Source organism: Uloborus diversus, chromosome 5 (genome assembly GCF_026930045.1).
Source record: "Uloborus diversus isolate 005 chromosome 5, Udiv.v.3.1, whole genome shotgun sequence".
Taxonomy (NCBI): Eukaryota; Metazoa; Arthropoda; class Arachnida; order Araneae; family Uloboridae; genus Uloborus; species Uloborus diversus.
Window position 1 is genome coordinate 123,820,947 of NC_072735.1, and position 25,297 is coordinate 123,846,243.

General features: G+C 30.3%; 2 protein-coding genes across 2 annotated transcripts in view; one reads left to right on the top strand and one right to left on the bottom strand.

Moving 5' to 3' along the window:
* LOC129223433 (E3 ubiquitin-protein ligase TRIM9-like) overlaps nucleotides 1-5,399 on the top strand; it is a 32,081-nt gene extending 26,682 nt beyond the window's left edge. Inside the window, exon 8 of the mRNA XM_054858044.1 lies at nucleotides 1,499-5,399. Within this exon, the coding sequence (XP_054714019.1) occupies nucleotides 1,499-1,860 (362 nt within the window). The 3' untranslated portion in view covers nucleotides 1,861-5,399. The remainder of the gene's footprint in view (nucleotides 1-1,498) is intronic.
* A 9,798-nt stretch (nucleotides 5,400-15,197) lies between these two features.
* LOC129222664 (tubulin-specific chaperone C-like) lies at nucleotides 15,198-24,119 on the bottom strand. Its single transcript, XM_054857194.1, has 3 exons — nucleotides 23,891-24,119; nucleotides 18,871-18,980; nucleotides 15,198-16,671 (listed from the first exon to the last, which is right to left on the bottom strand). The coding sequence occupies exon 3, from the start codon at nucleotides 16,605-16,607 to the stop codon at nucleotides 15,567-15,569; it is 1,041 nt and encodes a 346-aa protein (XP_054713169.1). The 5' UTR covers nucleotides 16,608-16,671; nucleotides 18,871-18,980; nucleotides 23,891-24,119; the 3' UTR covers nucleotides 15,198-15,566.
* Between the last annotated feature and the right edge of the window lie 1,178 nt (nucleotides 24,120-25,297).

Genomic DNA, 25,297 nt, shown 5'->3' on the forward strand with positions numbered 1-25,297 from the left:
TAAACATATTATGCCAGTAAGTAACATGCACCATAATAGACTTGCATTTGCAATTCTAAAAATCAAGCCTTAACCAACAAGTATTTATTCCCGTACATGAAGGTGATAATGTATCATTGATGCACGCACCTGTCTATGCAAAAATATTATCAATTCTTTGAAGTTAACACATTTGAAGTTTTCTTTTTCTGTCTTGTAACGCTTTTGCTCATTGGTATGCGCATCCATGAACGCATAATTTTTAGGTGCCCCTAGTAAAGGTGAATGATACTAAAAAATTTAAGTATAATTAAAAAGTCATGCCGGTCGCTTAGTGGTATTCAACCACTGTCAACTTCTCGTTTTTGCTGTTTTCGGTGATTTAAGACTCAGGAAGAGCACATTATTTTTTCGCAGAAAATTCGAAAGAATTTATTTAAGTTTGCTGACAGTTTTAAGTTTTGTTAAGGTCTGACAACAAACATCTCAAAATTAGATGAATTTCTACATACTGAGTTTCAAAATGAAATTCACCTTATGTTTAGGCATTGTATATATCGTTGCCCCAGAATAACAGTGAGATATCTTGTTATTTCTGGGATTAGATATTTTACTGTTGCTCTGAGGCAACAATATTGTTTAAAATAGTACTCCATGGTTTTAGAGCCTTTTTGACTTAGTGAACTTAATCAGCTCAATTTTGTGTGCAATCTATGTTTTCATTTAGTTTATCCTTTCTAATAAGATCAGCACATTTTTCAAAATTTGCAGTGTAAAAGGCGAGAAAAGTTTAGCTCTGCCGCAGCTTTGAGTCGACTGCTTTTTGGTAATGTGTCATAATAAGTTAAAGTGTCAACCTTTTGTTATAATGTTACATTATTTTGCTTTCGGACAACCATATTGCTGAATTGTATGGAAACAATCAAGGCTTGAAATAACTCCACACACGTAACTCAGTTCATTTGAGAAGGTATTCCTTGTTTGTATCTAACAAATCTAAAAGGGAACCATTCCAGTATAGATGACTAATACTTCATTATCACCACAACTTAAAAAGAAGTAATTTTTAATAGTAATGGCAGTTAACGTCTCTTTAAATTAAAAATGTGTGTGATCTATTAAATTGTTTAGAGGAAGACCAATTTCAGCAGAGCAGAGTATTTTCATACATACATAAGTATAGATTTGACGTGAATAATAAAGGTTCATAATCAAGATAACTTTCTCTTTTTGAAAGTTCAATCATTTTTGGCTTTATTAAATGATGTTTACAAACTGTATTCTAATTTTATGAACAATTTTGATTTTTATTTTAAATGTTATCTTTATGTGAATTTTTGACAATTTGCATAAAAATGTCCCAAAATTTTAAAACTTGGTACAAATTGGCAAACAGTATTTTTTTAATTTAAAATTTATATTTTGTTTACAATTTTGTTTCTTTTTTTAAAAATCCAGTTTTATATGTATTTTTAAGTTGAGTTGATATTGAATATTAATGAAGCTTTTTATCGACTAGGAAAAGACGATAAGGGATGGAGTATGTACATAGATCACCAGCGATCGTGGTTCTTGCATGATGATGGTCATGAAAACAGAACTGATGGTGGAATTGAAATTGGTTCAGTCATTGGCATACTGTTGGACCTTGAACAACACCAGTTGAGTTTCTTTGTCAATGATGAACGCCAAGGACCTGTTGCGTTCACTGATTTACATGGAGTATTTTTCCCTGCATTTAGTGTTAACCGAAATGTGCAGTTAACTGTGCAAACTGGGCTGGAACCCCCAATCAGTGCTGGAATAGAAGTTGGATCGTGCAAAGATAGTTTGTCTCAATTGTCTTTACCATCAACTTTATCACCTTCTCACAAAAACTAAATGTCTGTGAAATATGTGAATGCTTTTAATAGTTTTGTTATTGCTTCCAAGTTTTGCTTTTCTTTTGGTGATTTTTTACAGTATTTAATTATATATAGATGTTTTGGTTTGTTCCTAAGTATGGGTTTTATTCTGAAATTGTTGATATGACCGTATTTCTTCAATTGAAGTTAACTTAATGAAAACGTTTATTATAAATAATCGAGAAATTGGAATATCTTATCAAACCCATCACGTTGCAATTATTTTGAAGTAATTTTCGTAATATAAATATTTAAAGCCATCAACTTTTAAATAGGTTTCATTCAGTGAATATATTTTTATTTTCACCAGTTTATAGTAAAGAATTGATTTCAATCAATAATATTAATGTATGTGCTCATAATTTAGAAAATGCTTTAATGTTTGCAAATGTTTCAGAGTTCCATACATTTTATGAAATAATTTTGAATAGCCTTTTAATTAGTTTTACTAGTTTTAAATATAAAGGAATTTTCTTTAAAAAATATTTGCTAAATCATCTTTTTTTTCTTTGATTTGAATCAATTTTTCCAATGAACTATTCAGCTGGATTCTCATATGCCTGGGCTTTAACTTCGCTATTGTTTTCAACTCTGTCGTGCGAAAAATTCAACATGTTGTTGGTGAATTGAACACTATTTCATTCATGTAACTTGTCAAAAACGTCATCAGAAGAAGTTCAACCAGTATGAGAGTCATCCAGGTATTAGAAAAATGCAAGCATTTTTTAATGCATAACTTATGTTTTTTTTTTTTTTTTTTCAAATATTTAGAATTTGCATTTTTCTGAAATCTTAATAAATTGATATACACATATTTTTACTTATAGTAAAAATATTTTTAATGTTAGAAAGTTAATAAAAGTGGTTTCAAGTTTTTGTATCCCCCCCCCCCCACCTGAAAAGAAATAATTGATGCATATTGTTTGTTTTTTGTGGGTCCTTCAGAAAGTTATGTGTTTAAAAAGCAGCCTCTTCACAAAATTTCATATAGAGGCCACTTTACAAAATTTCGTGTTTCAAAGTTAACTTTCAGAAAATATCATTTGTAACGACAGCTTCTTCATAGCTTTTAAGCTCAAGCAACTCGCTCGAAAACAAACATTTGTGAAAAGAAGCTTCAGTTTCTTCCAAGTCATTCCCAGCATAGGCCTTGAAGCCAAATAATATTTATATTAGAATTGTGATAGCTATAAGTGCTCTTTTATAATATCACAAGGTTTTTTTTTTCCTGTTCAGAGAAGGAAAAAAAAAGTTTTTTTTTTATCCCCATCTTTCTTTCACAAAGTGCCCCTAATACAGAGTTTCATTTCTTAAGTTGAATTTTACTCCTAGAATGCTCAAACCAACATTTTAACGAAAGTTGGGTTAGTTAAATGTTGATAAAAGTTGAGTAAGTTTTCTTCCATAATTTGGAAACAATTTCATTTTAGGAAGAAATCTTTGAATCTTATTAATTGTAGATATAAATTTGAATACAACCACTGGTCTGTTAATGAAGTCCACTGACAGCTGAACTTAGTATCTAAATATCTTTGAACAATATGCCCTCCTCAAGAATGTCATACAATTTTAAATGAAATTGAAAGTAGTTGTACATCTTAATCTAGAACTAGCAATAAATAAAAATTTTCTGAAATGACAAAACATAATCATTTGAAGCTATTTTATTCATAATTTTCTGCTTCTTTTGGAGCAATTTTCATGTACCACTAAGTGTTCAACTTCTGTATAAGATGTATACATATCAAAAGTTTTTATTTTTAAGTATTGAAATATGCCCTTGGATATATCAGGATACATCAATTGTTTTATGTGCCACTTTCAGCTTTCATTTGGTAATGTTAATGAGAAATCAGTGTAGTACGACAAAAAAAAAAGGCCTTATAAATGGTGCATTACTAATTAAATTTTAATATCTGCATGAAATGTGTGACTAATTAAAAGTGTAAATTTATTATATTTTTCAATCCTTGTAAAATTGTGTAAATTACTTTTTAGTGTTTATAAAAATTCGGTATTTATACTCAACTTGAAAATTTAAACTTTAAAAATGCTATGCAATCGTAGTCTTTAAGCACAAATTATGCTGTAATTTTCCAGAAAACTCTTAAGTATATCTTCTTGCATATGTGAAAATAAGTGAATATATAAGACATTTCTAGCATGTAATAAATCTATAAAATTTGTACATAATTTTGTATTTTAAACTTAATTTTCATTATAAAAGATTTAAATTTGTGGTTGGTTTATTTGATTGGGTTTTTTGGTGCAAGAGCCTTAATAGGCTATACTGCGCCATTGAAATTTATGTGAAGTTAATTATCACTATTTCTGTTTCAATGCAATTCTTTTCTAAAAGTGGAACAACAGAATGTTGTGTTTTAAATCATAAAAATATTATATTTAGTACAAGAATTCATTTAATACCTCTTAAATCGGAATACTCTTTAAATTTTGCACAGTTTAAGAAGCTAAATCCATTTTTAATTGCTAATGATTGAATTATATAAATTATTGTAACTACCAAAATGTACTTAATTTGCAGTATATTGTAATTGATTATATTTCAAACAAAGGATGTAAAATTAACACCTAATATAAGTCTGTTATAAAAAAAAGAGAAAAAGTTTTAACGTTAGGTTTGTTTTTACGTCTCTAGATTTCGGTATGCACTTTTCCTCAATTATCCTATTTTAATAATACTTAAATTTTGCAGAATTTCATAGGCCAAAAAACAAAATCTTCTGTTACCTTCAATTAAAATTGAGTATTTTTAATGTCATTATGTGTCTTGTTATAATTAAGTATTTAAAGAAAGTTAAATTTTCTTGGGGGAAATTTTGTTTAGAAAATTGTAAATGTCAATTCTATTTGCAAAAAAAAAAAACACTTTCAAACTTGCAGTCATACTATAAATGTGTAGATAAATAATATTTGCATTAAAGGGGGAGGGGAAATCATGATTAAAAAAGTAGGTTGCAATTTCAGACGTAAAATTACATTGTAAAAAAAAATAATCTTCACGAATTACATAGTTTTCTATACTTGCATCTTGGACCAAAACTGTACGCAGGTTTATATAATTAGATTTAGAATGCATTGCAATGCAATAAAAATTGAGTGGTAATGCTCTTGAATTTTGAAAATGAAAATGATTCTTTCAAGTCAGTGCAGGTGGAATTTTAAAACTTTTTATACATTTTTGAAGATTTTTTATCAAAGATAAAATGCTTTTATTGTTTGTGTTGAAATTTTTTTTGTTATAAGTAAGAAACTTTGGTATGAGTGATTTTGACTTTTTAATTTTTTACAACTGTCCATCCATATTTTTTTTTTTTTACTTTATAGCAGCTGATTGTTTTGTTTCCTAGAATTTATTGTTTGTATTTTGTAAATCAGCATTTTAGTCTTTCATTTGTTACGTTAATTTAATATTAGTTTGATTTATAGAAGTTTTACAAATTTGACATGTATATATGCTGCTTGTTTTTTTAAATACAATGTGGTTCAACTGTCTCTAGAGTATTTCTTTCATGACCAACCATACATAATTAAATGAATCAATTAACCAACATTTTGAAGCACAAAAATTGCAAATTACTGCAGACAGGCATTTTGGTGTTACAGGGAACACCTTTTTCAGTGCTAAGAAGTGTGAGCTGCATTTCTTTGCACACTGAATTTTTCTGCTTTTTTCTATTTGTTACATTGCTTCCATCAAAAATTTTTCCTTCCGATTGGTAACTTTATTGCTTATGTAGTTGGAGTGATTTAATTTTTGGACAATTTGCATTGTTTATGGGATTTCTTAGAAATTTATTATTACTAAACTGTTTTTCCCTGATGAAATTATATAATACATTTCTGCTCCAGGTGTCATTTAGTTGTATTTGTTTTGTTAATTTCCTATTTTAGGTATTTATACTGCCTCCTGTTCTATGGTGTTACTTTCCTCAGATGAGCATTTCATTCAAAAGCTCACACTTCTTTGCATTGAAAAATTTTCCTTGTAACATCAAAACATGTCTGCAGTTATTTGTAATTTTTGTGCACCAAAACGTTGGTTAATTAATTTAATTTTCTAAATTATACTTTTCATGCTATATTGAGACGTCAGAAGAGTAATGTTATCAATAAAAGTTATTTCTTAAAATTTACTGAATTTTTGAGATCACAAGGCAAACTGCCATGATGCTGCAAAGCTTATGGTTCTCAAATTATTAAATGAGGCAGTGAGAAACAAAGGGATGTAAATAGACATTTTCAAGTTTTGAGTAAAACACATTTAAAGATAACATCCTAGGTAGGCTTTCATTGAAATTTTTTTCTAAATCATACTGTATAGCTGCACCTACCAGGGCTACTAGTACTAGGGTAAAGAAACCAGTATTTGGCACTTTAAGAGTTTGTCCTTAAACTTACCTCTGTTTTCAGTACTTAGGAAAAAAATACTCTCTTGCAAATATTTTTGTATCAAACAGTGCACATCTGTGCATCTATTTGGTTCACTAAAATCAAAAATATTTGAATCGATACTTTTATAAAAATATGCATATAAAAAGTTACTAAAATCACCAGTAATTGGCACCTGATACCCCAGTGTATGACACCTTGTGATCCAGTAATTGGCACATGTTAATAGAACTGGAAAATCACTTTATTTTTTACTTTTAGATTACATACAAATTTTATCATCATGAGAAACATGAGTAATGTTGATGTAAAGTAGGTAATCTTTACTAATAATAAAGCAGAAAGTCTCTCTGTCGAGGTCTATGTCTGTCAGAATCTGTCTGTCAGGATCTCTGTGACGCGCATAGCGCCTAAACCGTTCGGCCCGATTTTCATGAAATTTGACACATAGTTTGTAGCATAGGGGTGTGCACCTCGAAGCGATTTTTCGAAAATTTGATTTTGTTCTCATTCTATTCCAATTTTAAGCCTATTTTTCATATAAATTTGATAATATGGGGAAGAATTTGTTTTCTTTATCTTTACTAATAATAAAGCTGAAAGTCTCTGTCTGTCTGTCAGTATCTCTGTGACGTGCATAGCGCCTAAACCGCTCCTCCGATTTTCATGAAATTTGGCACAAAATTAGTTTGTAGCATGGTGGTGTGCACCTCAAAGCGATTTTTCAAAAATTCGATTTAGTTCTTTTTCTATTCCAATTTTAAGAACAAAACTATCATAAGATCGACGAGTAAATTACGAAATTATCATAACGTGGAACCATAACATGGGCACAAGCCAATTGGCGAGATACGAAGTTATAACGTAGAACCGTAGCATGGGTACAAACCAATTGGAGAGAAAATTCGCCACACAGGCAAACCAAAAGACCTTTTAATTTTTCTATTACAGTCGGATCCCAACTTAAGCGAGGGATGCGTTCCAAGACTCGTCGCATAAGTCGAAATTTCGCGTTGTGGAAAAGTGTTGTGTATATGATTTTTTCATCAACATACCCAATCATTTTAGACATTTTAAAACACCTTTTAAACTGTTTCAGACCATTTTGTAACTATAAATACCGTTTCTTGCATAAAGAGCTGAATTTTTAACGTATTTTTAAAAAAGCTACATTATTCAACATCAAATACTGTTGAGATGCACAAAACCAATGATCAATGGGAAGGAGAGAAATAAAAATAAAACAGTACGGTACTTACCAAGGGTGCCCATATGCAAAATTGTTTCGGGGGGGCTCAGATATTTTCTCCATGGGTTAGGAGGGCATTTTCTCCATGGAAACAAATTTCAGGACAGACGAGTCATTAAAATATTTCATTTTGAATAACTTATTCATTAATGGCTGGAGAATAAATGTTTTTACATTTTTGCAAATAAAAAAGTACCAAAAGCAAGGAAGTTCTAATTTCACCCCTTGCCCTTGATACCTACAGTATGTAGTAATAATAAAGCACTGCACTGTAAGAGTACTATACAGTAGGTACAATAAGTTACATTTATAACTTAAAAATTGAAGATGACGATTTATGCTGTGCAATCTGATCCTCATTCTAACATTTTTTAAATACAGTAGCTTAGCATTTACTTTTATAATATTTACATCTATGGTGACACCTCTCTTTCAGGGTCTCTATAATCTAAAATACAAGAGCAGATTCCAATTTCATATTGTTTGCATTTTGATTAAACACTTCTCTACGAGCTTCATATTAAAACTTAATGTCTGGACTTATATGGACTTTTAGTTCAATACGTATGAAAGATTCATTCATACCTAATTGTCATGATACCTTCGACTTTCTTTCTAGTCGTTCAAGCGTATCAAAAACCTTTACCTTTTCTTAAATTGTCAAACATTCGATTTTTGTTTCCATCTTCAAATTTAAGGTGAAACAGCGTATCTAGGAGCCACAATATTTCATCACCTTTCATATTTAGAATAAATAAATGAGAAATCAGGAGAAGTGATACACTAATAAAGCTATGTTTGTAGTGCAGTGCGTGGGAACTTGAGCAGTCAGTGATGATGAAAGGATGAAAGTACATTCACGAAGTCAATGTTTAGTAGCCAATAACAAAGCCAAAACTTCGCATCACGATTCCTTTCCAAATATTTTCGCGTTGAGAGCGAGAAATTCACTTTAGCTCAAAAATTCGTTGCTCCCAAAAAACTCGCGTTATAGCCATTTCGCGTAAGTCGAATTCCGTTGTAGCGGGAGTCAACTGTACGGGCAAAGCCCTGCGGGTGCCACTAGTTTTATATAAATTAATGCTAAATCACTCTTCTTCATGTTGGAAAAGTATTTTAGAGAAATAAAAACAAATTTGGAATGTTCCATGGAAAAGACATTGAAATTAATGTTGTTTCATCCTTCGGTTAACAGTTTTGATTTTACGAATGCTACCAAGTTAGGTTTACCCCCAGTATAGTTAAAAACTCATATAGCATACTTTTTTGCATAAGTGTTCCTCTTTTTTATTTATCAAATGCAACAAGTCGGTTTTCTTTCTCTTGAAAAAGCACCCGCTGCAGGCGGCATTGAGATACCGTAGGTGGCGAACAGGGGTTAGCGAGCGAATCGAGCAAAGGACGGAGCCCCCAGTATAAAATTAATTACCGACTAACTTTCATTTGGATTTTTTTCTGGTGAAAGTCACTCCAATTGACAAAAAGCAGCAACTTCAAAAATTGATGATTTTGATGCTTTTTTTGACAATTACTGTACAAAAGCTACCGATTTCAATTTCCGCTTTATCATATTCGTAATCTACGCAAAAAAACGGAAGATAATGACACCTCACTCAGCTTTATCGCGGAATTGACGCCATTTCCCCAGTACTTGGCACACATGCAGGGTGGCGACAGGAATTGTGAAAAAAAGTTCCCTGACTTTTCCCTGATTTCCCTGATTAAGTTCACCAAATTTCCCTGATTTACGTTACCAATAATAATGGTTTTTTTCTTTGCTCTACTTGAAATCCATTGTATGTTTGTATAAAATGCAGTATTTTAAATGTTTTAAGTTGTGTAAAGTTGTTGAACTAAAGATATATTTTTAAAAAATGCTACCTTTTTAATAAAATGATTAAAAAAAACATATCAAGTCAATTTTTTTGGAAAAAAACCCTACAAAACAGTATATTAAATTTTTCTACATGGAAAGATCAGAGAAAATTAAAAAAAAAAAAAAAATACTTTACTTCCAGAAACCACTTAGCATAAGAATTTTAAGAAACTATTAAAATTTCCCTCAAAAACATGTGTATTTATGATAGAACTAAAGAGTAATTGAAATTATTTTGAACTAAGTTTCCAAACTGCATAATAATTGTTGCAATAATAACAAGTAATAGTGAAAAAATAGAAGTAATGTAGTTATTCTTATATAACTAATTGACATATTTATGCAAATCAGATGAAACCATTTGACATCCATTCATAGGGAGCTTTTCTCTAATCAAGAATATAGGTTTTAATGAATGAATACAGCATTTTAACAATAAAAAAATAAAGATATTTAAAGTAAGAAAAACAACGTCAAAAATTGCCGATTACAGCAGACACATGTTTCGGCGTTTCAGGGAACGCCTTTCTCAATGCAAAAAGTAATGAGCTTATGAACGAAAAGACATCAAGACATCCGACAAAAGATATTTACTTAAGCACACAAGTTAACTCTATTTCAAATGATTTTAACAGTATGTAATGAAAAAAAATCTTAGATTTCTTTTGTAACAAACAACTTTGAAATAAAGGAAAAAAAAGCAATTAGTTAATTTCAAAATATATAAAAGAAGAATACAACTTGGTTATAAAATTAAAGAATCACTTAAGCCTGAAGAAAAGAAAACCTTTATAATCTGCAGTGACAAAAAATAGTATAACGGCAAAAAACAAAGTTTAGTTCAATTTTAGCAATTAAATTAAAAACGCGAAGAAGTAATAACTTTTAAGCTTTTATCAGCATTAATTCAAAAACCAAAGATTTCTTCTTGAAATCGTGATTACAGACGCTAATTACTTCGAGACAATGGAATAAAGGCAAAGGAGCTAAGGCATTAATGAAGGCTTCCTCTTTGCCTGTATGGTTGTTTATTTTACGTAACATTAAAAGCGTAAAAAGAAATTTCAAGCTAGGTAACATAAACAACCTAACAGACACAGAAGCAATCTTAGGAAGTTCATCCTGTGGTTAATAAGTAAGATTCAATACTTTGACGTTGAGGAAAAAAGATGCACAAATATGCGGCAGTGTATAATCGCACCTCATTAATTTTACTTTTTTTTTGAACAGATAATTGGCGGAAAGTGCGTAGGGAATTAAAGTACTTAATTTTGTAAAGCAAAAAAAAAAATTTTTTTCTTCACAAAATCAATTTTCCCTGATTTTTTGTAATTTTTTCAAATTTCCCTGATATTTCCCTGATTAATAAAGTTCCCTGACTTTTCCCTGATCTCCCTGATCTGTCGCCACCCTGACATGCCAATTACTGGGGACTAGCAAAATTGAAGCACCAGTAAATGGCACCCATCATTATTTTAAAATTCCAAATAGGGACAAAAATATATTTCTACACAATTAAAGTAACACCTTTCAACTAAACAAAACTTTTGACAACAAAAATTTAAAATATATTTTAAGTCGGATTTTAATAGATTTATGTGCATGCTTCCCTTAAGCTAGAGAAGAAGCTTTTGCAACAAAAATGGCTGATTTGACACAAGCCACAATTGTTTGTCTTTCCTACATACTGTGGCCATTTAGTAACACGAATTGAAGTTATAATCTTCAAAATTAATGTACATTCAGTTGGTATATAGCCTTCTATTTTAAAAAAATTGCATACGAGTCTTTTTTAGGACATTTTTTGTTGGAAGTGCCAATCACTGGTGCCGTGCCAATTACTGGGAGTGTTACCCTATCTCTTGACTCAAGACAGAGAAGAAGTTCACCTACCATGTGTGCTGGTTATCTCCGAATTTTTAATTTTGCCACTTACATCCCTTTGCTACTCACTGCCTCAAATGGGAAAAAATTTAATATCCCAAAAATTTAAAAAACATTCCTAATGAGATTTTCTTTAATGGTAAATATTTTCTTCACTGAAATCAAAAGTAATTTGTATCATCTTATGTAAAAAAAATAAGTTCAAATTATTTATCAATTACATTTCAATATTTTAATGAAAAAAAATTGATATTACTTTATGCTTTTCTGCTCCAAACCCTACTATTTAGCTTTATAGATTTAGAATTTCTATGCGACAATTGGGGGTTTTGTAATCTGCTTATTTTGGGTTGCTGCTTCCAAATTTTTGGACTGACAACATTCCTACAATAAAAACTTTCACAAAAAAAAAAAAAAAAAAATCCAATGATTTTTTTCAGTTTTTATGGTGTGTGTGTGTGTGGGGGGGGGGGGGAGTTTCCGAAAATTTGTCTTCAGAAAATTTTACTCAAGTACACTATCACCCTTAGCAACAATGCATGGTTTGGATGGGGAAAGAAAGAACATTATGTATAGAAAAAAAAGACAGTTGAAACTAATTTTAATAACTTTATTTTACATAGCAACATTAATCTTGATATATTTTGAAACAAGCAAGCCAAGGCATGAACCAGTCAAGCTTACAAATGCTTACGTTAGAACTCTTAACTGATTAATATTTTGTCATATATTCATCTCTACAGTTTAGTGTCATTCGTTTAAAAAATAAAAATACTCATTCTACATAAAGTAATAAAACAGTAAAATTACCAGGTTGCATAGATTACTTTTTAAGAAACATAGAAAAGGCAGCTTAATAAATAGGACAAAATGTACTTTTGATTCCAAAAAATATTGTAATGATTAAAACTACTTTTTATTAGCAAATTGATTTTTCAATACAGCTAACCAACAAAAAAATATACATATATTTATACAGGGGCTAAATTTTTCATCCAAGATTTATGGGGAGCACTATTTTCTGGAAAGGTGGAAAAAGTATAATGTGGCTTTGATAAGTTATGATTTTGAAAATGTTTATGCCTTCTTTGGGTAATGAGAAAGGGTAATTGACAAATTGAAATGGATTTTCTTTCACAGTAGTTTTGAAAAAAATATTCTAACTCAAATTTGTGCCAAAAACACATTTCTTTCTCACTAATCTCCCCAAACTCTGGTGAATATCATCCAAGTCATTGCTCAGCTAGACCAGCCTTTTTCAATCTTTTTTAACCCGCAAACAATCGAGAGCTTTTCAAAAAAAAGTGACCCACCGGTGATGGTTTTTCTTCTCTTTTTGGAGGAAAAAAAAAAAAAGATTGTGATTTAGCAAAATCATGTGAAAGATTTAACAGACCAGTGAGTTTTTCATTTCTTCTCCAGCAATTAATGAATAAATTATTGAAAATATCAAATTTTAATAACTAATTTGTACTTAAATCGGATTCTATGCGAAAATATCTGAGCCCCCCTCCCCCTTAAAATTTTGCACATGGGTGCCCTTGCTTGAACGTAAACACCTATAGTGCATTCAGGCAGAAGTGATACAGCGGAAGCAGATAAAAAGCTAAATGCTGCTCAGGGTTGGTAAAAAAACCGGTTTTTTTGGTTTAAATACTATTTGCGAGAAAAACAATAAATTTTCGGAAGGTAATTAAGGTTCCATGTAATTAACAGTTATTCAATAGTCACATTATACCTAATTTCTTGATTAATTAAAGAGATAAGAACAAAATCTTGTAACTAAATTAAATAATTAAAACAGCTTTCTACGGGGAAATATTGATTGAAATGTTTGACTTGATTAACATATTAGTATGCATGTATATATAGACCCTTTATGATACGAAATACTTCAAGAAGTGGTTGTGACGCAGGTTAAGATAAAATATAATGAAGATCCAAGATAAAAACTTTATAAAACCAACATAATATGAATAATTATCGAATAAAGGTAAAAGTTATATTTTTAAGCATAATCTTTTCAAAAGAACAATTTTCATATTTTTTCTTTCTGATCTTACATAACTGATTTTTATATACACAATGTCGCAAATATTGAAGTAAAGCAAAATGTACAACAGTACATGATTGAACAATCAAAAAATCGATTGCTGTTGTACTGACAAAGTTTTAAAAAAAAGTGCTGCTCTATATTCGACTCCGTTCTTATTTTGGAAAGACTTCGAAAAGATATCGACTTTCGCTAAAACAAAGAACCAAATCAAAAATACAAAAATTGGTGTAACATGGCTTAAATTACAGCTTATTTACTGCCATACATGTTGCATCCAGCATTGAAGTTTAAAAAATATTAAATGCAAACTCTTTAGAACGAATACATGTGTAGCAAATTCTATTTCAAGAAATTTTTTTTGCCAAAAACGTTATATACGTGAAGTATAAACTTTTTTTTTTTTAATTTGATTCAAAAAATATTATTTGTGTTCACCTGCAGAACAAATCTTAATTTTTATGTGCAACAATTAAGTTAGACTGTTGATTACCTTACAAGTCAAAGTTAAAATTCCAGGAAAGTGCAAATAAATGGGCAAAAATGTCACACACCTGCAACAGGAGTGAGCAATATAATGGATTGCATCTACAATAAAAGATTCAATCCTTAGTAAATCTTAACTAATCATGCAAATTAAGCATAATGATGGAAGTTGACTGAAATCTGCTTTATGGCACATATATGAAATAAAAAATATATTAATATTTTTTTCGATTAAAGCTTGTAATACATTTTGAAGAAGCAACTTTGCAATTGTAGTATTTATCTCTGCAACTTAGCTAGGAACTTAGCATAAATGGAATTTTACATTTTTCAATATGTGTGGGGAAATCAATGTAAACCTGTAAAATGGATTTTTTTTTGGCTTTAAAAAAAAATAAAAAAATAAAAAAATAAAAAAAAAAAACCATTTTTTAAAAAAAACCATGCGGTTTAAACCAAACAACCCTGATGCTGCTTGGCGCCAACATTTGCCATTTTCATGAATTACTGATAGGATTGGCGATTCTGTTCATGAACTTCACTTATTTTATTACCAATATTTACAATTATTGCAGCACCATGAAGAAAGGGGGGGGGGAAACCTCAACTTTTCATTTTTTAAATGATTAAAAAAGCACCATGTAAAAATAATTAAGGATTTTAATTCAAAATAAACCCCTTTTAAAGGCATTTTGTAGCAGGTCACTGAAATAAAGCACTTTGAAGGACCTGTTGGAGCCCTGCTGTATTTTTAAGTCGTGTCTTTTTATTTTTAAAATTTTTTGAAAGGGTTTGTTGGCTTAGGAGTTGTTTCTGAATTAAGTTTTTTTTTTCCATCTCACTAAAAAACTATAGATTCAGACATATGAGGCACACAGGATGAAATCTAAATAATGAAATGTCTGGATGATAGATTAATAAAAGGTGTAACCAAAAAGTAAGCATAAAAGAGTGAAACCTGTTACATCGCTGCAATGAAGCATAGAATGAAAATAATTATAATAAGACTTAAAAATATAAATTCATTCCTTTTCCACATATAATTCATTTTCAGATTCAACATTTAACTGTACATTTCATTGCTTATATCTTGCATGAATTTTAGTTAATTCTAGGTTTCAGGTTAGTGGATTTGAGAGTTGACTGAAGTTCTAAAATAATATTCAAAGATTAATGTTTAAACTTTTAAAGAGAAAATTCAAATTCACGTTAAAGATACAAAAATATTCTAGATTTTATTTCCTAGGTATTTTTGATGAAAAAGGAAAAAACTTGCAGGGGAAGATTTTTTTTTTTAAGACACTAGTTAGAAATACACATATCTTCATAAACCTGACACATTTAAACTTTTTTTTTTTTTAATTGCAACATAAGTCAAACAGAAGCAGATTTATGATGTTTTAATGGAAATCCTCAAATCTGCCATGGGTAGTGGCTCCCCCCTGCTTTGTTTTCAAAGAGACCAAAAACCAATGTGAGGAATTTTGCCATTCCATTCTGAATTTCAGCCCCTGATATATAAATATAATACACATAATTTTTCCCAGACTCAGTAAATACCCATGTTATTAAGCTATGATGAAGAATGTTCTACTTTATGTAAGTATATATACACAAAAGACTTGTTAGCAGTTAATGAGCAAAATTTCAAACAATTACAATAATCAAAAAATAAAAAATATCACATTTTTATAATATATCTCACTACCTAAATACAGTTAATCAACTCCATGACCTTCTTTTTTCTTCATCTAGAAAAGACCAATTAGGAGAAGGTGTACCTATAACTAACCAATTAAAATCATCAATTGAATTCCAGTTGTTGTTTTCTTTATCGATGCCAGCAACAATAAAATCATCATCTTGACCATCATATTTCCAATTATAAGGTGCAAATACTAAATCTTTAGAATCTTCTATAATAGTTCTACTAGTAACATGCAAATAAAAAGCACAGTCTGAGCAACTATGCACCCTTAGTTGCTGACAAGCAAAAATAAAAGTACAATGCCTACAATTTTCTATAAACACAGATGTTGAGACCGGCCCAGCAAATATCTGACAATTACTTAAACCACTAATAAATACAGTGCTAGGTGCACCATATAAGTGAACGGAACAATTTTGCAACTGATGTAATCCAACATCTTGTTTCTCAATTTCAGGACGAAATTTAATTAATTTTTGATCTGCTAGGTTCTTGAATCCACACTCGCAGAGCTTTACCATTGAAAATGAATCGTTGGTATCACTAAAATTATTTTTATCAACATTTTCTAAAATTTTAATCCCATTCTGCATTTTTTTCTTATTTTTAAAAGCAAATTTTTTCTTGGGAAGCAATTTATTCTGAACAGACTGAATTTCATCTTGCAAAGATTTTAAATTTTCTTGAGCCTTTTTGATATCATACGTTGGCAAAAATAATGTGGAATCGGAAAGACATTTTTGAAGATCTTGGAAATCTTTTACAATTTCATCAAAATACAAGGCTAGATTGCTTTTATTAAGTTTGTGGGCTTCTGAAAGTTTTCTTTCAATCACCTGCTTTTGCTGAATGAAAGTTGCATTAAAATAATCTGTTTGCTCATAAACTGAAGTTCTTGTGTCCTTCTCGCATTTCTTTCTCTCTAACTCGGCAAGACGAGCTTCAGACCTCTGAAAGAGCTTATCTACCACTTCTTTTTTCTCTGCAGCACAATCTTGCACAATAACTTCAAAACTCTTTTGATCCTTCATAATTGCTGGTATGGTACTGCACATTTTAATTCATCAGCATAAAGTATTCCTCATTGTTACGTTATGGGTTAGGACAGAAATGCAATATCTACAAAGCCAAAAAAAAATTAACATTAAGTAGCTAGGAACAGTTTTATTTTTAAGACATAATACAAGACTTAAATTGTAATGTTTAAAAAATAACTTTTATTAAAGACGACTCCAAGTCAAAGTCATAGCTGCCAGCATTGAAAGTTAAAAATTAGGGAGACTTAAATATAAAATTTGGGAGACTTTGCATGAATAAATTTAACGACAAAAATTCTAGTGCCAAATTGACATTTTAAATACAAGTTGGCGCTAGAAACCAGTAAAAAATCTTCCTGCTGATATGCAGAAAATATCAATGCTTTAAATTTAACGCTAATTATGTATGTACCTAAAATTATTTGCACTTTATGATAACTTTTATTACGTTATATATTTTAAATATAACTGTTTCATTTTCAGCAAATTAATTAAACATTAAATTGTAATTATAAATACAGATACAGTGCAACCTTGATATCTCAAATCTCTCGGGAAGAGAAAAAAATTCGAGATGTTGAGATATTAAGGTTTAAAAAAATTACATTAGTGACTCTCACAATTACTTACACATGTGCTATGTACATTTATCTTTATGTAATATGCAACCACTGTGCATAACAACAGACAAGTTATTCTTCATCATTTTATTAGATTTGAAATTTATTTGCATCCCTGTTTCGATGTAACACGATCTAGTATCCAATGTTTTGACTGATTACTAGCTGCTTTTGATTAGGCGTACTTCTTATTTTTCCTTTAAAAATATTTTCCTTTATCATAGTTTTTCTCAACTACTTTTTTTTAATTATTATTATTGTGAAAAGTGTACTGAAAAAGTTTTTGAAATGAACACCAATTTCAACTTTCTTTTTTGATCTATATACTTAAAAGTTCTAATTTTATCTTAAACCAAAAGCACATTGAAGAGCTTTTTGCTTGAAAACTGATGAAAAATTGACTCCCTGTTCTCCAAGTGTTCAACATGTTCTGAAGGAAAACATAAAGAATCTAAATTCTGGGGATAATACCAAGATAAAAAAAGACTACAGCAACTCCCTTATTTATACTCACACTCCCCTATTATCTCGCCACAATCCTTGATATTTTCAAGTAAAAGGATGAAAAACTACAAGCAAATGCCTTTTGAACTGGTTCTACTACAAAAATTGCCACGGAAGAACGACAATTGAAGCATGCTTCTGTGTGACAATTTCGATATATCAAGAGTTATAAAAAATAAATTCCGAATTTTTTATTTTTTTTAAATTTATTTCCAATGGCTGGCAGCAAGAAAAAGTGACAAAAAATAAAATAGTAAAAACAAACATAAAACACAGAACAAGGAACAATACAGGAACAATGAAGTGAAAATGTTTAGCTGCCGATACGTTCTCTTACCTAACAATAACAGTCGTACAGGCTACGTCTGGAAAGCTGGGTGCAAGTGGCGAATGTTCATTTTTTGGTTTGAGTTACAAAGAGGACAATTTCGACTCTCGACAATCCTCAAAGGGTGAAGATGCTTTGACAAACAGTCATGGTCAGTTAAAAGTCAAAGCATGGCTACTGACTCTGCTCTTGGTGCCAATGGGACAAAACCAGTTTATAAACCAAACTTGGTGGTTGCTTTTAGCTTTTAGGTCTTGCCAATAAACATTCCTTGAGTTTTCCTGTTATATAATTTTATTTCATTGAATGAGACTGGCTCATTCGATAGTTGAACAACAACAGTACTCTTTCCTAGAGCATCAGCGAGTTTGTTTCCCCTAATCCTACAGTGTGCTGTGATCCACTGCAACACCACTTTTATATTCTGCATCAGCAGATTGTTAATGGAACTGCGACATTCATAAATTCCGAAATAACTACAGGAAATACGAGGCGCATTTCTGGAAAATGAAGGGGAAATTTTTTCTTTTGAGATATGAAGGGTTTCAAAAAAAAGGGGTTTGAGATACCAAGCTTTGAGTGTTTTATGTATATAACTTGAATGCCCAAAATAATACATAAGATACTTTTCCAAGTACATAAGATGCTTTTCCAAGAACTAAGCTTCCACTAAAAGTTAATAGGCTGAGCACTTATAAAAGTTCACAGTTTAACAGTTTGCAACGCCACTTCCGCGTAAAATCAAAGCTTGTACATGTAAAACAAAATAAAAATGTCAAATCTTAAACCATGTACAATCAATAATCAAATCTGCACAAAATAAACCTACCTAAAATAAGGGTTTACAGGATTTATTTAGGCAAACAGGCTGGTTACGTTACCATTAACTATGGTTGGAAAAAGCACACAAACAGCAAGTGGTTTCAGGTGGAAGAGAATCTGAAAAGTGTTAAACTCATTTGAAATTATTGTTCTTTTGAAACTGAAAACAGCAATAGCTCAGAAAATGAACCCAGTCAATCCTTTGAATCATGAAGCAGCATAGAAATAACTCACAGAGCCAAGAAAAAAAAAGTTAAACATTGATTCCATGTGATATTTTTTCGGATCTAAGAGATGAAGTTTAATAATAATCAGAGTTCGAAAATTTCATGATTTTTTGGAAAATATCCAAAATACCTGATATTTTGATATATATCAGATATCTTCAATTAGCAGAAACTAAAGTCGTAAAAATAGTAAATGCATCTTCAAATCACTCTTTATTTTCTTATAATTATAATATGTAGACTTCAAATTAGTTTCTTTCATTACTTATATCTTATATTTCATTTTACATTTCGATCAATTTTAATGGAGTTAATTTCGCCTTAGCTATGTTACTCATTTTTCTTTGGTTGGCTACTTTTATAGTTATGATTCAGAAATAGAAAATATGCATTAGTCAGTGCACAATCATACGACATTTTGTTTTTTTCTGACCAACATTTAATATATAATCAGGCACTTTTAATATGAATTAAAATTGTGACATTACTAATAATTTTATGAATATAAAATACAAGTAAAAAAGGAATATTATATTACTTTGTTATATTAATGATGTATTAATACATCATAAAAATATAGTACATAACACTTTGGTTATTTTTAATAATAAATGAACAATATTAATATGATTAATATACTTTTTGTATTGAAAAGACTGTAGTTGAAAGAATAAATATTGAAGATATTAAAATATGATATTTTCAAAAGAAATATCGGATATATATCGACTGATATTTATCGGTGAACACTGATAATAATCATAATAAAATTTTTGTGACAGGGGGTCAGCTGAACCTTTGATTCTCCCCTGAATCCGTTCTTATGGTCATTCATTACTGAATGGAGAAGGTGGGGTACATTGGACCGGTATTAATTATTTTAACACTATTACTATTTTTTATTTTATTTCATGACCAACAAATAGCATCTGGGCAATTCCATGATAAGGTCAACCAGATGATCAAATTTTCAAAATTAAAATTTGTAAACAAATGAGGTGTCATTTTAAAGGTAAAGAGTTGTATATTTTGAAATGCCTGTCTAAAATTTGATCACTTCAGTCATAAATCAGTTACAGCAGGTTAAACCAAGGTCAACATCTTGAGTATTTTCAAACCATATTTGGAGACTCTCAAAGAAATTCGTTTTTTTCCAAAAAATACATGCTAATATTATGAATTGAGATGAATAACCATTTAAAGATACAGAGTGTTGCTGGTGATGTTACAAAAATGTGTCAAAATATAATTCATTTTGATTTGTAAAAGAATTCCTCTGGGGTAGATGAAGTGTTTTACGTCCGACACCAAAATGTGCAGTTAATTATGCTGAGCCAATAATTTTAAAGCTACATACATATATTTTTGGGTACAAAGTAAGAATTTCAATCTCTTTGATGTAACCTATTTTCATTTTGTAACAAGTGAATATTTTTTACTAAAATCTAGGTGTCGGATGTAAAAAAATTTTTACGTCCGACACTGTTATATTCCTTTATATAGCATATTCTTTCAACTGTGTTTCTCCTTTTTATGCCTTTAATTTCAAAGTTAAAGTGAAACATGTATAAAAAACAACTTAGTGAATTTATTGTATATACATTTAGGACCCATAGGGGTAAGTAGTACCCCTTTTGAGAAAAGATGTGTTGGATGAACGTAATACAGTTGATTAAGATCAATTTTGGCAAATTTGCCAAAACTAGAAGTGTAAAAAGAAATTAGAAACACTAAATGACTGCGTCTATGTAAAGTTGGCTAAGGAAGAACCATTATCAACATTCAACCCATATAAATCTTGATGGTTTTCTTTCATATTAGTTTCACAAATAACTAAGCACCAGCTTTTGTAGCTGAACTATCAATTCCTACTAAGTCATCATAATTGTCTTGTATTTCACTAATACAAATATTTCATCAAAGTTGCTTTTGATTTTCAAAATCCTCACTGTTGGGGGGGGGGGGGGGACTACTTACCCCATAGTGTGGGGACGTCTTATACAAAATTTTACGGGATAGGTGGGGGCCCCTCCTCTAAAACAGTTTTTAATAATATTTTACTCAAAAACTCTGATTGCAGTATGCACTTTAAGTTAAACTGTACATGAATGTTTAATGATCATAAAAAAATAAATGCTAACCGGGAAACACTTCTTTGAAAAATGCTGCTTAAACTCGCCAAAAAATATTGTTCAGATTTTTTTTTACTAAGTTCTCTGACCTAGAAAAAAATTCCACTCAACCCAAATATATACAAAACTGATCACTATGATGAACCATGACATGATCAATGTAAAAAAGTATAAAAACCATATGGATATTTCAGTTTTTGAGGGGTGATCCACTTACCCCAATCAACCCTACTTTTGAATTTACTTGGTAAATTTTGTTTCAGTATATGTAACCTATAATTTACATATTTATAACTGTAATCATTGTTATGTATTTACATTTAAGAGCAATAGTTTACATCCAATATGAACAATTTACGTCCGACACCAAGCTAAAAATATTTTTTTAAATAATTTTATTCCTTATAATATCATTTGAAAACTGTGATATATGCTTCAATCATAAGTGTACTTTAGAATTATGCTGTTTTTAAAATTAAAATGTAAGCTAATTCACAGACTTTTAATAATTTTTAAGTGAACCATCAATTTTACTATTTGTGTGTTTACGTCCGACACCAACTATTTAAATTTTTTTAATTTTTACTTTAGGGATCTATTTTGAAAAACGTGATTTTTTATTCAGTGGGATGTAGTAAGTATCTTGTAAATAAATTTGATCATTTTGGAACAGTTTATATTTGGTAAATGGTAAATGGAATTAAAACTAAGAAATTTTTCTTCATTTTTTACGTCCGACACCATGGAATTGCCCACCTATGGTTTTACAAATCCTATAATGAAATCACATGGTACAGTTATATTGAACAAATTTTATTCCAGAAAGTGTTATTTCAACAGTCCTGAGTAATTTTCAAAAAACTAACTTTATTTTTTTTTAATGGTTTTCATCAAGATTGCAGGAAACTAATTGAACTTGTTTCTTAAAGTAAGTTCTTTTAGTTCAATATAATTCGCAATTTTTTCATCTTTTTCCAAAAAGAAAAAATTATGGCACCACTTTTTCAGACCAAGAAGGTGGGGTAGGTTGGTCCACTCTTTGTGAAGCACGTTGGACCTTACCAAACCACCCCACATAATTTTAAAACTTTTTTTTTTTTGCTCTTAAATCTCAATAATTGTAACAATACTCTATGATATTTCTTTTAATTTTTAAAAAAAATGATAGTGTACTACTAATGGTGAATGCTTATTGCTCTTTTTAAATAAAGATAATTTATCAAAAAATCAATTTAATATGTTATATTGATCTTTAAACTTAATATTTTTCACTCTACACACAACAGAGAATAGGGAAGTTACAAAGTTTCATAGTATTCATCACTAAAATTATAATTAATGTTGTTTGAGTTATGCGTTCCAACGTGCCCAAGCAAACGGATCAACGTACCCTACCTGTGGGGCATGTTGGTCCACTTTACGAGGTTCCGTTAAAAAACTTATAAAAAAAGTTTATCAATTCAACACTTCCAAAAAAATCTGTGGGGTTGAGAATGTTTAGTGAAACTTATTGTAGAAAATCGAGCTGATCATTAAATTTTTTGATGACATAAAAAATAAGCAAAAAAGCGGACCAACGTGCCCCACCTCCCCTTATCCTTAAAAATGGCAATGCACTATAACACTAGAATGCAGCAGGATTTCATTTCTAATTTCCATTAAGCATGAATAACAATGTATAAAATTTCAGTGCCGTGAAGAAAAAAAAAGACATTTCTCGCACAGTATTCGGCAGGGGGCTGAAAAGGCCAAACATTCATTGCATTCACTAGTTCTAGCCACTCAGGATAATCTTAATGTGAGGTATGGTCCTTGCCTCTCGAGAAAAAAAAGATTAGGCATCACTGATGTAACAATGGAAGAATATCTTTACGTCATTCAGTTCCGTGAGATCAAGAACACAAAGTGACAAGTCTGAAGATTTAATCACACACAGTTTTTACACAAAATAACTACATGGAATTTTTTTTATTTCTTAGCTGCCAATCCCCTTTTTGCACTGCCCAGCTTTCATAGATCACATTTTAACTGCAAATTAGGGAAAAGATTTCTATTATACAAAGTAATAAATAATTAAACAAGGTTTTTTTTCTTTGTAAATATAGTTTCATGACATTCCTTACAACTTGTTTCAATCATGCAATAAGATCTAGTACAGAAATAAAGTATCCAGAAGTGCGAAAGTTAGTGGCAAAATTGAAAAACTAAAACATAAAAAATGTGTATCGATATTTTTTATTTTACCACTACTTTAAAAATATTCAAATCGTTAACTTTGGGCTCAGTTTAAGACAAAATACAAAAATACTTGTTCTCATAAACAAAAATTTGGAAATAAGTATTTCAACGCGATAAAATGTCGCTGTAAAATACGGGGCATACATTTCTTTTAAGTTTAAAGTGATTTCCATCTTTATCAAAACACAATTTCAATGTTTTTTTTCTCACATCGTACCTATTACACTACAATTTAAAGAAAAAATCCAAAGGTTTACAGTTGAAAATGCATATTAAACTACACATGTAATGCTAAAACTTAAAACATACATTTTGGATATTTAACTGTTTAAAACAAAACTTTACTAGCCTGACCAAAGAGAAATGGAGAGAAGAAAAGTTAGTTATTAAAATGATTACAAATTACCTTAAATAAACATGTTTTAATTACCTGCCTACAAGTTTAGCCGATCATGTCATGCTCATATCAAGATCAACAATTCCAAATTTAAATGTTGATGAACATGCGATAAGGCGTGGTCTTTAGTAGGCGTTTGAAAATTAAATTTACTGAAGGCTTTTAGGAATTTCTAGAATCTTCAATGCTCTACAATTGAATCAATTCATCGAAATTTACTTACATTATTACAAAAACATTAAAAAAATCACGATTAACTTGAAAATTTTACTAAAAAACTGTCATCACAGAGGAATATATAACATGATTGATTGATTGAAGCATGACCAATACATTGAGCGCCATCTAGGGTACTCTTGGGTGAAGCATTAAAGAACTGCTCCTTTTACTTTTCGCTCGTTGTACATTACACAGAAACACAGGTCTGTCATTTTTTCAAAGAAAATTTCAGGAGTGTCAAAGGATACATGTTCCATCAATGAATACTCTACTGAAAAACAATAAAAACTACGCCCACATATACGTAAATAACAGATTTCTGAAAGTCAGGAGGTTGGTAATCATCCCCTCCTGCTGATCCCCCAAACGTACATTTTTAAACGTAAAAGCAGATTCGCAACTCCAACAAACTATAGGGGGCGCTGCAGCCACTGTCTAATGGCCGATGAAAAAACTAAAACAAACGCATGCTGTAACATATAAATTGCTTCTAAACTTAGGAAATGATAGATATTTTTGTTCGCATGTATGATTTTTTGTTCTTTATTCATTTGAAAAGATTTTTCAAAGTCTTTTGGTTATTCTGACCCATGTAGAAAGAGATTAGAAATCAAAAAGCATTACGAAAGTAAAAAATTATGCAGAACACACAGTAAGTTGTTCTGAAGCAGCCATTTTCACGATGTTGAATTCGGAATTCATAAATTTTTGGTTCGCTTCGAACGGCATTTTCATTTTGTACCGTTTTTTTCTATACATTAGTACATTATAAGTTCAGTTTCGTGACATTTCCGGCATTTGTTGACATTTTTGTCACATAGTGCACATACGTGACAGACTGTCAAAAGTAACGTTTAAAACTAGATAATTTATTTCTATGACTATATGATTGGATATCAAAAGAAATCATCATGCATTTAATTCATTCGTCATGGAAATGATTTAACTGATATGCGAAATCTTGTCAAGATACATTATTCTTTTACACAATTTTAAAACCATAACCCTATAAACAGATTTTTGGCGAACTTTTATTTTTTACTGTTCAAATTCTTAACGTTCTTTCTGGATTTTTCAATCTGTTCTGCGATAAATATTTTCAAGAAAATTTATTTGCAAACTGTCTATTTCAGTAGGATTCGGAACTCCAGCGCTCGAATACGCTATCTTGCGGTGATTTATAAAACTGCGAATGCTACTAAAACATTGCCACGTTGCGCA

Excerpts from the sequence above, each read along its gene's own strand:
- LOC129222664 (XM_054857194.1), bottom strand. The coding sequence starts at position 16,607 with ATGTGCAGTACCATACCAGCAATTATGAAGGATCAAAAGAGTTTTGAA.